This window comes from Lutra lutra, chromosome 13 (assembly GCF_902655055.1).
Source record: "Lutra lutra chromosome 13, mLutLut1.2, whole genome shotgun sequence".
In the NCBI taxonomy this organism is placed as follows: Eukaryota; Metazoa; Chordata; class Mammalia; order Carnivora; family Mustelidae; genus Lutra; species Lutra lutra.
In genome coordinates this window covers 10261789-10273862 of record NC_062290.1, presented here as the reverse complement: position 1 = coordinate 10273862, position 12074 = coordinate 10261789, and the positions used below count along the sequence as shown (strand labels likewise).

Sequence of the window (12074 nt, the reverse complement as noted above, 5' to 3'; positions counted from 1 at the left end):
GCTGGATTCATTATATTTACATCAAGTGCCCCAGGAAGGTTGCGGGACCCAACTTTTGGAGAAGTTGATTTGTAGGCTGGTTGGCTGGTTGGTTGGTTTTTGTTTTCAAATCTGCCTCTTCCCACCCCCCGCCCCCCAGGCTTGGAGCGGACCCTTCCGAAGGCCCAGCCCCGAGACGCGCCCGGCTGGCTTCCCGAGCCGGCAGCCGGGCCGAGGGCGCGGGGCGGGCGCCCCCCACGTTGCCCCTCGTGCCCACCCGCGCTGGCAGTCCGGCGGCTCCGGGCAGGTGGAGTTTCCGGCCTGGCCCGGGGTCGCGGGGCCCTCCGCCCGCGCTCGCTTCTGCCCGGAGGTCAGGGCCCCGGCCGGAGCGCGCCGTCGGTCGGAGCATCCGGAGGGCAGTTCCGCGGCGTGTCCACACCCTCTCGCCCGCCGCTCGTTGCGTGCGGGGCCGGGCGCCGGGGGGCTGGCCGGGCTCGCGGCCGCCGCTCCGAGGCCGGGCCCTCCCCCGCGGTGACCGCAGCGCCGAAGGTGGAAATGCGGAAGTTTCCAGCGCCGACTGACAGATGAGGCTCGCGTCCCGCTCGGCGTGCGCTGCAGCGGCTCCGCGGCGCGCCGGGCCCCCGCCGTCCGCGCCCCGCGCCCCTAGAGGCCGACCAGCCGCGCGCGGGCCATGGCCACGCTGCCGGGCGCAGAGCGGCGCGCGTTCGCGCTCAAGATCAACAGGTAAGACGCGCCCCGCTGCGCCGCCGCACCGCCCCGGCGGACCGAGCGGGGACCGAGTCCCGGGGACGCCAAGGTGGGGTGCACCTGAGACCCCCGGGGCGCCCCCTGCCCCCCGGCGAGGCGGCCGCGCTGGGGCCGCTGAGCGCGCGACAGTCTCCGCGCGCGACGTCCCCCGCCCGCGCGCCTCCCTGACGATTCCAGCCCTCCCGGGTGTCCCGGCCACCAGCGTCCCTTCCCTGAGCGAGCCCTCGGGGCTACCTCCCTCCCCGACCCCGCCTCGCACAGGTGGCCGCTCCAGGCAGGGTGAAGGGCGCGGGGTGAGCTGTTGCTGGGCTCGCCGCGGACTTCCTTCTCAACTGCGCCGGCCTTGGAGGCCGCTGTGAGACGGGGCAAGTGGAGAAGCGGTTGCAGTGAGAGTTGAGTTTCCAGGCAGCGGCTGGAGGACTTTGGCTGTTCTGAGTCGGGCTCTTCACCCCCCCCCCCCCCCCCAGAAGTTTGGCTCCTGTTGACGTCGCTATTTTTATTCCCTGGTCCAAAGGAGCCGTGAAGTGGAAAAAGTGATTTTAAAAAAATTCTCCACTTAAATAAACAAAAAGGAATGGCCTGTGGCTGGCATTTTTTGCATTTCCAGCGCTCCGGCGACGAGCAGAGGACAGTGAATCCACCTCCGCGTCCGAGGCATAATCCAAGTGGCACCACTCAATGCGAGCACGTTTGCAGCTCCAAGTTCTCGCCGAGGTGCCGCAGCTGCAGTCCCTCCTCTGAGAACTGCTGACAAGTATTGGGGGACCTTTTTGTCTTGCCCTGAGAAATTGAGACTGTCCGGTGAAAAGATAACATGAACCTGGGCCTGAAGGGTCAACTTATTATTGTACGGTGCCCTCGGGGCTCTAGGACGTGTTATTCCTCTTTTAGCTGAACCGGCGAGAGGGTCGTTGGCACAGTACGTGTGTAAGGAGTGCGGGTGGGGAGGTTGCAGCCACGGGGCATTAGACGCCCCCAATAGTCAGGCCGTAAGGACCTCCCCAGGGCCCACTCGGCTTCATTGCTGGTTGATGTCCACTTGCTGGGTAGCTGTGGGCAAAGCATTCTTGGTGCCTAACTATTTCTTCATCTTTAAGATGAATTTAATTATTAATGTGCCTTATGTATTAATGTTAGAGTACTAAAGGTACTAGTTAAGAGGCATGAAGTCCTCAGGAATCTCTGCCTATGGGGATGTTTGTTTGTTTTTGTTTTGGTTTGGTTTTGCATTACGGTTCATGGCTGTTGCAAACCAGGAAGGGCAATGAATTCATTTGGGGAGTATGGGAACCCAAGTGTAGTTAGTAATGGGTGTCTCACTTGCACTGCTACGGCTCCTCTGTCCTGTGAATTTTAGGTCAGGAGGCATGGCTGGGACAGAAAGATGTTGGAGACTGTGGGGTTTGGTAGAGTTGATCTGGGGGGAACAGCCTGCACTAATGCTATAGACACTCGAATGCAGCCATGGGGTTGGACATGGCCTCGGGGTTAAGAATAAAGGTCTCAGCTGGTCTCAGGCCTGCTTGCAGAGTCGCCCCCTGCTACACATGGTGTGACCCCGGGCCTGTTATTTAATGTCCCTAAACTTTGGTTTCTTTATACGTCAAAGGGGATAATCATAGGACCTACTTCTTATGACTGTTGGGAAGGTTGAGTGAAATAATGTCTACGCAGTGTCTGTAGTGCGTGGCTCAGAATACGTGTTAAGTGTCAGCTGTCCCCATTGACATTGCCATCAGCTTCATCACTGTCTCTAACACCGTCATTTTTGAGAGCCAAGGGGAGAAGGGTAGGAGAGGAAGCTGACACTGAAGAGCACTTTGGGCTGGGTCTGCTGTTGCCAGCGACAGGTTGGAGCTGCCGGGGTGGGTGTTCTCCCTCATATGACTTCCACCCCGGTGCTGAGCTCACCAGACACACCCAGTGGAACAGGGTGTGTGATACAATTTGAACAAGAAGAGCCCCATTCAAGTGAAGTAGAGAAGGTTCCCTAATCCTCAGGCAAGGAAAAGGATTCGATATTCCTTGGGGGGTGAGGAGGGTCTGCTTTCCCTTTTGAAGCATTTGTGTATCAGGTGAGCGTTATACGAAGGAGCTTAGCAGAAAGTATTGTGCAAAGGAGTGGATTGGTAAGGACATTCCTAGTATTAGTATCATATAAAAACTCACCCTTTCTTGATCCCTTCCTCTGTCCCAGACACTGTGATGTGCTTCAGGGCTTATACCACTAAATCCTTACAAGAATTCTGGGAGACTCGCATGAAAGCTCATATAAAAGGACCATGAAGCCTGGGGAGGAAGTGTGCAAAAGGCCATGTGATTGGGTCAAGGCCACGCAAGCAACAGTAGTAGAGATTACCGACTCCTCCAGAAACTGTGCTCTTAATTGGGCATATGAGCTATCTGGATGCATGAGCCATGATAATTCCCCATAAAAGCAAGCAGGGAATTACTTTTTTTAAAAAAACTGTCATCTCATTAGCAGCCCTGACAAACTCTTCTGCGCTCTCATTGGTTTTTTAAGCCACCAATGTGACATTTTGCAATTTTGCAGTTGGGAAAGAGAATGTTTTCCCTTGCATGCCTACTCAGTGTTGAAATATGGCCCTCACTACCTTTAGCATGGGTTCCTATTAGAAGTCCTTATTTTTTTACCTTTTGATTCAGCATGAGATGAACTATCCCTTGAAAAATGTTTATTGGGGAGGGGGGTAAAATCAGCATGCTTCCTGTTATGGAAATATTCAAATCTGATATATTAAAATTTTTATCTGTAAAGAGCTCAGTTCTGCCTGCACCAACCTCAGGAAAGAGTGAGCAGACTAACTCGCAGTGGGAAATGAGTGTCCCCCACTGTTCCCAAATTCTGTGGTTTCCTGTAAGCGACATTGCTCAGTTTAGGGGCAGGACCAAAGCAAAATAGGAACCTGGGAACGCCCACCAGTGCCCATCCCCCACGATTGCCATGGCTCTCCCAGGCTCTGATGAAGCCTAAATTCCCGTATTTTGGAAATCCACATGTTGGTAGAGAGTCCCATCCTATAGGTCTTTCTGTTTTGTTTTGAGCACAAAGTAAAATTGTATGATGCAATCGTATGACTCGTTACAGTTAAACATTTCTCTAGAACCCATGTCTCAGGGAGATACAGGGAAAAGATCTGAGCTGGAGAAGTAAAATTTAATTTTGTATAAGTGTCATGTACTCCTCTTCCTTTCTATGTAATTGTGGCTGAATTCCTGTGCCCAGAAGAAAGACTAGGTTGAGTTAAGAAATTCACGGTAATGTTTGCATTTGGGATTTCAAACACCGCTGCCTTAAATGTCATAATACAGTCCTTGTATGAGCAACAAGTCTTATCAACTACCCTTCTTCTTTCCTGGCATTTAGTGCTTCCATAGATTATAAAAATTATTATTAATATTTTGAAATTTCATTAAGTGGAATCTGGTTTTCTTTCACATACAGAAGAGATAATAGAATCTGGCACATATTAAAGTAAAATAAGGACTCTAGGTAAAGAGAGCAGAAGTCAAAGGCAGAAAAAACATAAAGGATCTTCTGGACACTCAGGATTGACAGGAATAAATAATTACAGCTTATACTTATGACATGGCTACTGTATGGCAGTTTAAATCTTGGCACGTTATGATTCATTTACCCCATGAATTATGAATAATTATTACCTCCATTTTACACATGGAGAAACTGAGTTCAGAGAAGTCCTAAAAATTGTCCAAAGTCACAAAATAGCTAATGAAGGGCAGAGCTAGGGTTCAAATGCAGGCAGCCTGGCTTCAAAATCCTCTCCTTTAATCTCTATCCCATGCTGTCATCTCAGTTTTGTTTTAAGATAATAATAAAATAAGTAATGTTTATTCACTGCTCGCTACGTGCCAAGCGTTGTGCTAAGAACTTTATCCATCTACATTGCACTGTTGTGGAAAAGGGACAAAATAATCACTATTATTTTATGGAAGATAAAAACAAGGAACCACGAAAACATTGCATTCAAGAATCCCAATGATTTTGGGCATAAGGACCGGAACAAAATGAAGGTATAGAGATCTCCCTGAGAAGTATATGTATGCTATTTTGTCTGTGAAGATAGCATAGGCGTAGAAATCTATGTTTAAATGCACATCAGCAGGGAAGCAGTGCTGTTCGTTAGTAGTGAGGACAGAGTGGGGTCTTGGTGTTTTCTGGAACTGCTTGATTTGTCAGACATGTTCTAGACCAATGGCCAACACACGAGGCTTTAGGCAATCAAACTCCGGATTTTGGTCTTCACTTTCCGAATTGCTTTCTTCAACGTTCTTGGGACAGCTCCTTGAACTTTGGGCGTCAAGTGCAAATGAAAGAACCTTCTGCCAGGGTGACATGTCCTTCCTTTGGAGTTCTCTTAGTTCTGACAGTTCACATGCATTTGCCGAGCGACAGTTCACTTCTCCATGGAACATAGATGTATAATTGCATCATGTGGTTACCTGGGGAAAGCAAATATAATTGCATCACCTGGGGGGAGAGGTGGAACTCCAGGGACCCGGGTCTCCCATCTCAGCTCCCCAGACAGAGCTAGTGGTGGAATGGGGTCATGTGACGAGCTCCCCATCTTCCCGTCCTCTTGTTTAACAGGGATTGTGAGGAGGCAGGGATGTGATGCTCAGACTTCTTGCCAAAGAAGGCTAAGAAATGGGAGCCCTTAGTTCTTTTCAGTGGCAAATGATCAGGAGCTTGTTATGTTTTGGTCAGTAGGAAAGGGTTAAAGCAACAGATGTACTTTGTCCGTTCCCACAAGTGTCTAGTCTAATTTATTAGCAACCAGCAGCCACGAGTGTTCTCTAGGGTCTAGGGAAATACACACGTTTATACAGTTGTGGCAAGTGTGGTCCTTCTGCTTCTGGAGTTTGCTCTGTAGTGGTACAGTTGGCTGTTTGGACAACTTGGGGACACACAGACTCAAAACAGGCTGAAATTTCTGAAAGTGCATATGAAGGCATCTGTACACCTGCGTTTGGTGAAATCAAACAAACTGATAAAGTTGGCATAGGATATTGTGTCTTATTGTATTCAGATCAGACGCAGGACCAGAAAAGCAGGATTAGTGGTGGCAGAAACAGAGCTTGCCCTGACTTCTGTTCTTTCCATCCATGTTCAACATCAGAAATAGGAAACAAGTAAGCAAAAATGTCGACCACCCATAAATCACAGCTGCTAACCTTTGCATGTATATCCTCCCATTTTTTATAAAAATAAGATCATATTGTGCATCTGCTTTTAGGGCTTTTTTTTTTTTTTAATTTTAAAATACCCTGAACAACTTTCTATGTCAGTCAGTGTAGATCTACGCTATCATTTGCATAAGGCCCTGAAAACTGCCCTGACTGCATAGACAATGATTTATTGGATTCATTTTCTGTTATTGTGCCTCAAGAGAGTTTCTAGTTTTTTCGCAGCAATAGAGGTTGATGGAATGTCTTAAACATACATCTTGATGTGTTAGTGCTACCTTAGAAATTCTGGGAGTGGCCTTGCCTTGTCAAAGGAAAGAAACTTTTTTTAAGCTGTTGATACACATGGACAAATTGTCTCCCAGAAAAGTTACAGTTACTTCTGCTTCCCCTAGCACCCTAGCCCGAAGACTGATCATTTCCTAACATTCACACCCCTGGTGGGTTTTATCATTCTTTTAAATCTTTATTTGCAAGCTTGACCCCTGCCCTTCAATGTCTCTTACTTCTTCCTGTTTAGCTTCTCTGCCAGATCCCTATGTGACCTCTGAAGTCCTGCTTCAGGGATTAAAATGGTCATACATTTCTCCTTCTTTTGCCTGATAGACAACTAAAGATGGTGGTAATCTCCATCTTCCTTGGTTTCTTCCTTTATTCATTGAATGGGTAGGTTAATGATAAAGGTAGATTGTTCTAGCAACTTAACTTTCTTCCTTCTCTTTTAGATTCTAGTTGTCACACTTTCACTCACTTTCTACCATCACAATCTAATCTAATCTACCTGTCCTTTGCATAAACTCTTGCTCTTTGAGGTGAAATGGCAGGTAGGGAATCAAAATCCCTTTCTATCACAAATAAGATCCAGATGACATCATTCACTGTGTTTTCTCTTGGATCCGGGTGTACATAGACTGACCTTCTTCCACACTTTTTTGGGTCCCTCTGGCTCTGGGATTGACTTTATGTTTATACAACATGTTAGTGTCGCTCTGCTCAGAAACCTGGAGAGGCTTCACAAGTGCTCTTATCATTCGAAGGATAAAATTTATTGTTCTTCCTATTGCAAGAGGTCAAAGATAAAAAAGAGGGAACAGGTTACCTAATGGTATTCAGGCTAGACTGGAACTAGATCAAGAAATGCAGAACTGTAATCAACTTCTTTCTTCCATCTGTTGACTTTCTGGTGCATGGATGAGTTGGAAGGCTTTGCAGATCCTAGGCTCATAAGTTTGAGGTCGTACTCATGAATGCACTCCAGCTAATGAGCCTTACTCTGTTCTAAGCAGGTCATGGAAGTCGTGGCCTTGCCTGCAAGGAACAAGGACACTGACCCAAGATTATGGACTGGGAAAGGAGGGAGACTTCCTTTGCCTCCTAGCCTTGCCCTTTGGGGCATTGTGCTTTTAAAGTGGTCATTTTGGCTTCGTGCTACTTATTCTCAGAATCCATCCAGAACATTCTTGGAGGTCCTTTAAGAATTGCTCTCAAAGTTTAGAGCACATTTATTCTAAAAAAAAATAAGCTCAGTGGCATGAAATCTTTTTCCCTTGATGGAGAAACTACTTTTTCCCTTACTTGGAAAGTTTCAAAAATGTAGCAAATTTAGAGAGATTGTAACATGGCAGGTACCCCAGGGCCTGCTGAACAGAATGAACAAATGTGAACTTTTGGTCACTTAAAAAAAAAAAAAAAGATTTTATTTATTTATTTGGCAGAGGGAGAGAGAGAGAGAGAGAGAACACAAGTAGGCAGAGAGGCAGGCAGAGAGGGAGTGGGAAACAGGCTCCCTGCTTAGCAGGGAGTCCGATGTGGGACTCGATCCCAGGACCCTGAGACCATGACTTGAGCCGAAGGCAGAGAGGCTTAACCCCCTGAGCCACCCAGGCGCCCCCACTTTTTTTTTTTTTTAAGTAAGCTCCATTCGGGGCTCTATCTCACGACCCTGAGATCTCGACCTGAGCTGAGTAAGACCAGGTGGCAGGCGCTTAACTGACTGAGCCACCCAGGTGTCCCAACATTTGTGACTTTTGTCTTAGATATCTCTAAATGGAAAAAAAAAAAAAAGGACATTACAGGTAAATCTGAAGGCCCTGTATTCTGCTCCCCCATCCTGTTCTTTCTTTTGCTCCTCCAGAAGCCAGCACTACCACCAAGTTGTACTTTTAGTGTGTGTATGTGTGTGCGCACGCATGGGCACACATCCATAAATGATATATTGTGTGGTTTCTGGCATGAGCCAAAGTCATTAGCATATGATCAGGTCTGTGAAATTAGATAATCTCAGTTTGAGTTAATGGAAAGATATGACTGTAGAATCATGGAGCTGGTTTTTAAAGGCCTCTTCGAGTAACTATGAAAGCAGTTGCCAAGAAGAACTCCGAAGATGAGTTCAGGAGGACCGCTCTATCAGAATAGACTGCACAGCCCTTCTTGGGTGACATTGTAAGAAACAACCAATGAGGGGCACCTGGGTGGCTCAGTGGGTTAAAGCCTCTGCCTTTGGCTCAGGTCATGATCTCAGGGTCCTGGGATCGAGCCCCGCATGGGGCTCTCTGTTCAGAGGGGAGCCTGCTGCCCCCACTCTCTCAGCCTGCTTGTGATCTCTGTCTGTCAAATAAATAAATAAAATCTTTTTTAAAAAAAGAAAAAAGAAACAACCAACAACAGGTATTTAGATGTGTACAGTCTGGTCATGCTTTTTTCAATCACTCCTTACATTATAGTCACATTATTCATTTCCTGGAAAAGCCAGGAAATTAAAAAATAATTTTTTTTCTCCATCTGATGATTTGCATTTGACCTGAGATAAGGAATTGAGTTGATAACATGTTTATTTTTAAATAATATGTCATTTTTTAAAGATCTTATTTTTAAAATTTATTTGAGAGACAGGGAGAGCATGAGCAGGGTTAGGGGCCAAGGGAGAGGGAGAGGGAGAAGCAGACTCCCCGCCGAGCAAAGCAGGAATCTGGACATGGGGCTCAATCCGAGGACCCCGGGATCATGACCTGAGCTGAAGGCAGACCCTTAGCCAACTGAGCCACCCAGGTGCCCCAGTAATATGGTTTTTAAAACATAGAATAAAGAGTCTGCCTCATTGCCTGGACTTTTGATTAGAAAAAGTAGGTAGATTAGCAAAAGAGGGTATGCTGTTTGCTAAGAAGCGTGTGGCTTCTCTGGCATGGGTAGGACCTGTTTGAACAGGGAGATGTGGTCCCCTGGGGCACCAGACCTCCCGTGAGAAAGAACGGCCACAGATAGCAGGTCTGTCCTCCAAATCACCACTTTGTTTTGCTGTGACAGGGCACAGGTCACAGGGCAGCAGTCTGCGCCCAGAAACCCCTTCTGTGGTAGAAGTGTTTGAGCTGTCTGCCTTGGGTTCTTGGTGCTGTCCTTGAGAACTCAAGAGAAGTTGAGCTCTCACCAAGATAATAGCCCCTCCCCCTGGGGTCCCGGGTCCCTGGGGAGGCCAACCAGAGCTGCCTACGGGGTGCTTATCACCGGGCAGGGATGTGCACCAGCATGAACGTCTGCTTTCCCTTCTGCTCACAGAAAACATCAGGCTCAAAGACCACTAAAAAAGTACCTTCTCCGGCGAGTTCACAGACATGTTTTAAGGCAGTGGTGGTCATCTGTTCTCTGCAGGAACAAGATTGTCGCCTCCCTGTTGAGGTCCTCACTGGGTTGCTTGACCTACTAGTATTGCCCTCTTTGTTCCACATCGCTGCCTGCTCTCACGCTATCCCTTTACAGGGCGTTTCCACTTTACCTGTTGTGTGTGTCTCTCTCGCCAATCACTTTGTTCAACTTACAAGAGTTCTTTTTTTTTTTTTTTGATTGTCTTTAACTTTCTCTAGGCAGCATGAGGAGGGAAAAAATAGCAACCAGTATCTGTTCCCCAGAATTCAACAGGAGTGAGCAGCTTGACTTAAGAGAACACAGGAGATGGAGTTCTTGTGGCTGGGTGGGGAGCAGGGCTGGAGTGTTGACAGAACCCTGGGCAGGATGGAGGGAATTCCACCAGCCCTGGAGGGGTTCAGCCAGGCCCAGAGGCATGGGGAAGGGAGGGACAGATGAAACTGGTGTAATGGGAAGATTAATTGGCCAACCAGGGGCAGAATGGGTAGGGTAGAGGGAGCTCAGTGAGATGGATCTGGAGGGAGCTGCAGTCATCCCCATGGTGAGGTGATGAGGTCTGAGATTAGGCTCTGGTCATGAGAAAGGACTGAGAGGGGACTGTGTCCCCAGATACTTCAAAGGAAATCTACTGGACTTGAGAAGCACCTAAATAATTACTCATTAGCTCGTGTCATGAACATTGACTATAGTCTGCTGTGTGCCTGGCAGTATTTTAAGGGTCAAGGATAGGGCCACGAGCAAGACAGACAAGGTTCTTGTTCTACAAGAAGTCATTTTCCAGGGGTGCCTGGGTGGCTCAGTTGGTACAGCGACCGACTCTTGGACTCTTGATTTTGGCCTGGGTTGTGATCTCAGGGTCAAGAGATCAAGCCTTGCATCAGTCCTGCGCTCAGCGTGGAGTCTGCTTGACATTCTCTTTCCCTCTCTTCTGCCCCACCCCCTCTCACACACTTGCTCTCTCTCTGAATAAAATAAATAAACCTTTAATTAAAAAAAATAAAAGAGGTTATTTTCCAGTGGGAAGATCATAAAGTAAAGCAGGAAAGAAATAAGGAAATACAGGTAAAATGAGTGCTATGCAGAGAATGCTCAAGAGCCGTGTGGAGAGTGTGGATGCCTCAAAAGAATGGACGAGGGAGGCCTCCCCGAGTGGGTCAGTGACGGGGACCGGGACTGGGCGGGGGAATCAGCAAGGGCCGTGACTGGAGTAAGAGTAAGTCTGGTGTGCTAGAAGGAAAGAAAGAGCCCGTGTGTCTGGAGTAGAGCAGGTGAAGGGAGAGTGGGAGAGATGAGGAAAAAAGTAGGCAGCAACCAAATCCTTCCAAGTCGTGGGGAGAGTTTAAGTATTACTCCCAGTGCAGTGGGAATGTTTCTGGAATAGAAGCGTGACTCAATTGACTTTTGTTTAAAAGTGCACTCTGGCTTGCCCACAGAGAAGCAAAGGGTAGGGACAAGGAGTCTGGTTCTAGGGGACCGGTGGTGGTGGCAGCTGGGTCTGCAGGGGAGAGGGCTGTCAGGTCAGAGATACAGGTTGGAGATTGAGCAGATGGGTTAGATGTGGTCCAGGAACAGTGGGAGAAAAAGACAAATCACCATGTCTCCGGGGTCAGAGTTCTGGGTGGACAGGGATGCTTTTTTTTTTTTTAAGATTTTATTTTTTATTTATTTGACAGAGATCACAAGGAGGCAGAGAGGCAGGCAGAGAGAGAGGAGGAAGCAGGCTCCCCGCTGAGCAGAGAGCCCAATGCGGGTCTCGATCCCAGGACCCTGGGATCATGACCTGAGCAGAAGGCAGAGGCTTTAACCCAGTGAGCCACGCAAGCGCCCCAGGACGTGGATGCTTTGCACAGAAATTGAAAAGACTGGGTGAGGAGCAGGCTTTCAGGGTGAATCAAGACTTTAGTTGGAGGCATATTACGTCTAAGATGCTTATGAACAATGCAAATGGAATTTTCTACTATGTAGGGAATATAGTAGTAGGAAATTTCCCATTATGCAGGTTTATTTAGAAATCTGAGACTCAGGAGAGCGGTCAGAGTGGGATACTTAAATTTGCAAGTCATTACCATGCTATTTTTCAAATGGAAGAAAAGAAAATATTGCAGTGATCTTGATAGATTTTGATAGCCACAGAGCTGTGTGTATGGTATGAAATCATTCTTATCGAAAAATAAATATATATATATATCTCCCTGTAGAGATAACAGATCAATGCATATGATAAGGAGACCAGAAGGACATATGTGGATGGGTTATCCGTGTTACACCTGGGGAGTTAGTTGTATGACTGATGATTTTTGTTTCCTGGCATGTGAAGCGTGTGTTTGCATGGTATGTATATTTTCCAAATTTTCCTACGAATTTTTGTAACTGGGAAAGGTGAGATTTCTAAAAGAGATAAAACCATGATTTCCATTCGGGGGAAACTGGATAAGGATGGTGGCAATGAGTCATTATGA

At 47.5% G+C, this 12074-nt stretch overlaps 1 protein-coding gene across 2 annotated transcripts in view; it reads left to right on the top strand.

Moving 5' to 3' along the window:
- Window positions 1-481: 481 nt before the first annotated feature.
- Window positions 482-12074, top strand: part of DOCK8 (dedicator of cytokinesis 8) — a 205506-nt gene continuing 193913 nt past the window's right edge. Inside the window, exon 1 of one of the 2 annotated variants that reach the window (XM_047699090.1) lies at window positions 482-723. In XM_047699090.1, the coding sequence (XP_047555046.1) occupies window positions 671-723 (53 nt within the window). In that variant the 5' untranslated portion in view covers window positions 482-670. The remainder of the gene's footprint in view (window positions 724-12074) is intronic. The other variant, XM_047699089.1, reaches the window with a different exon arrangement.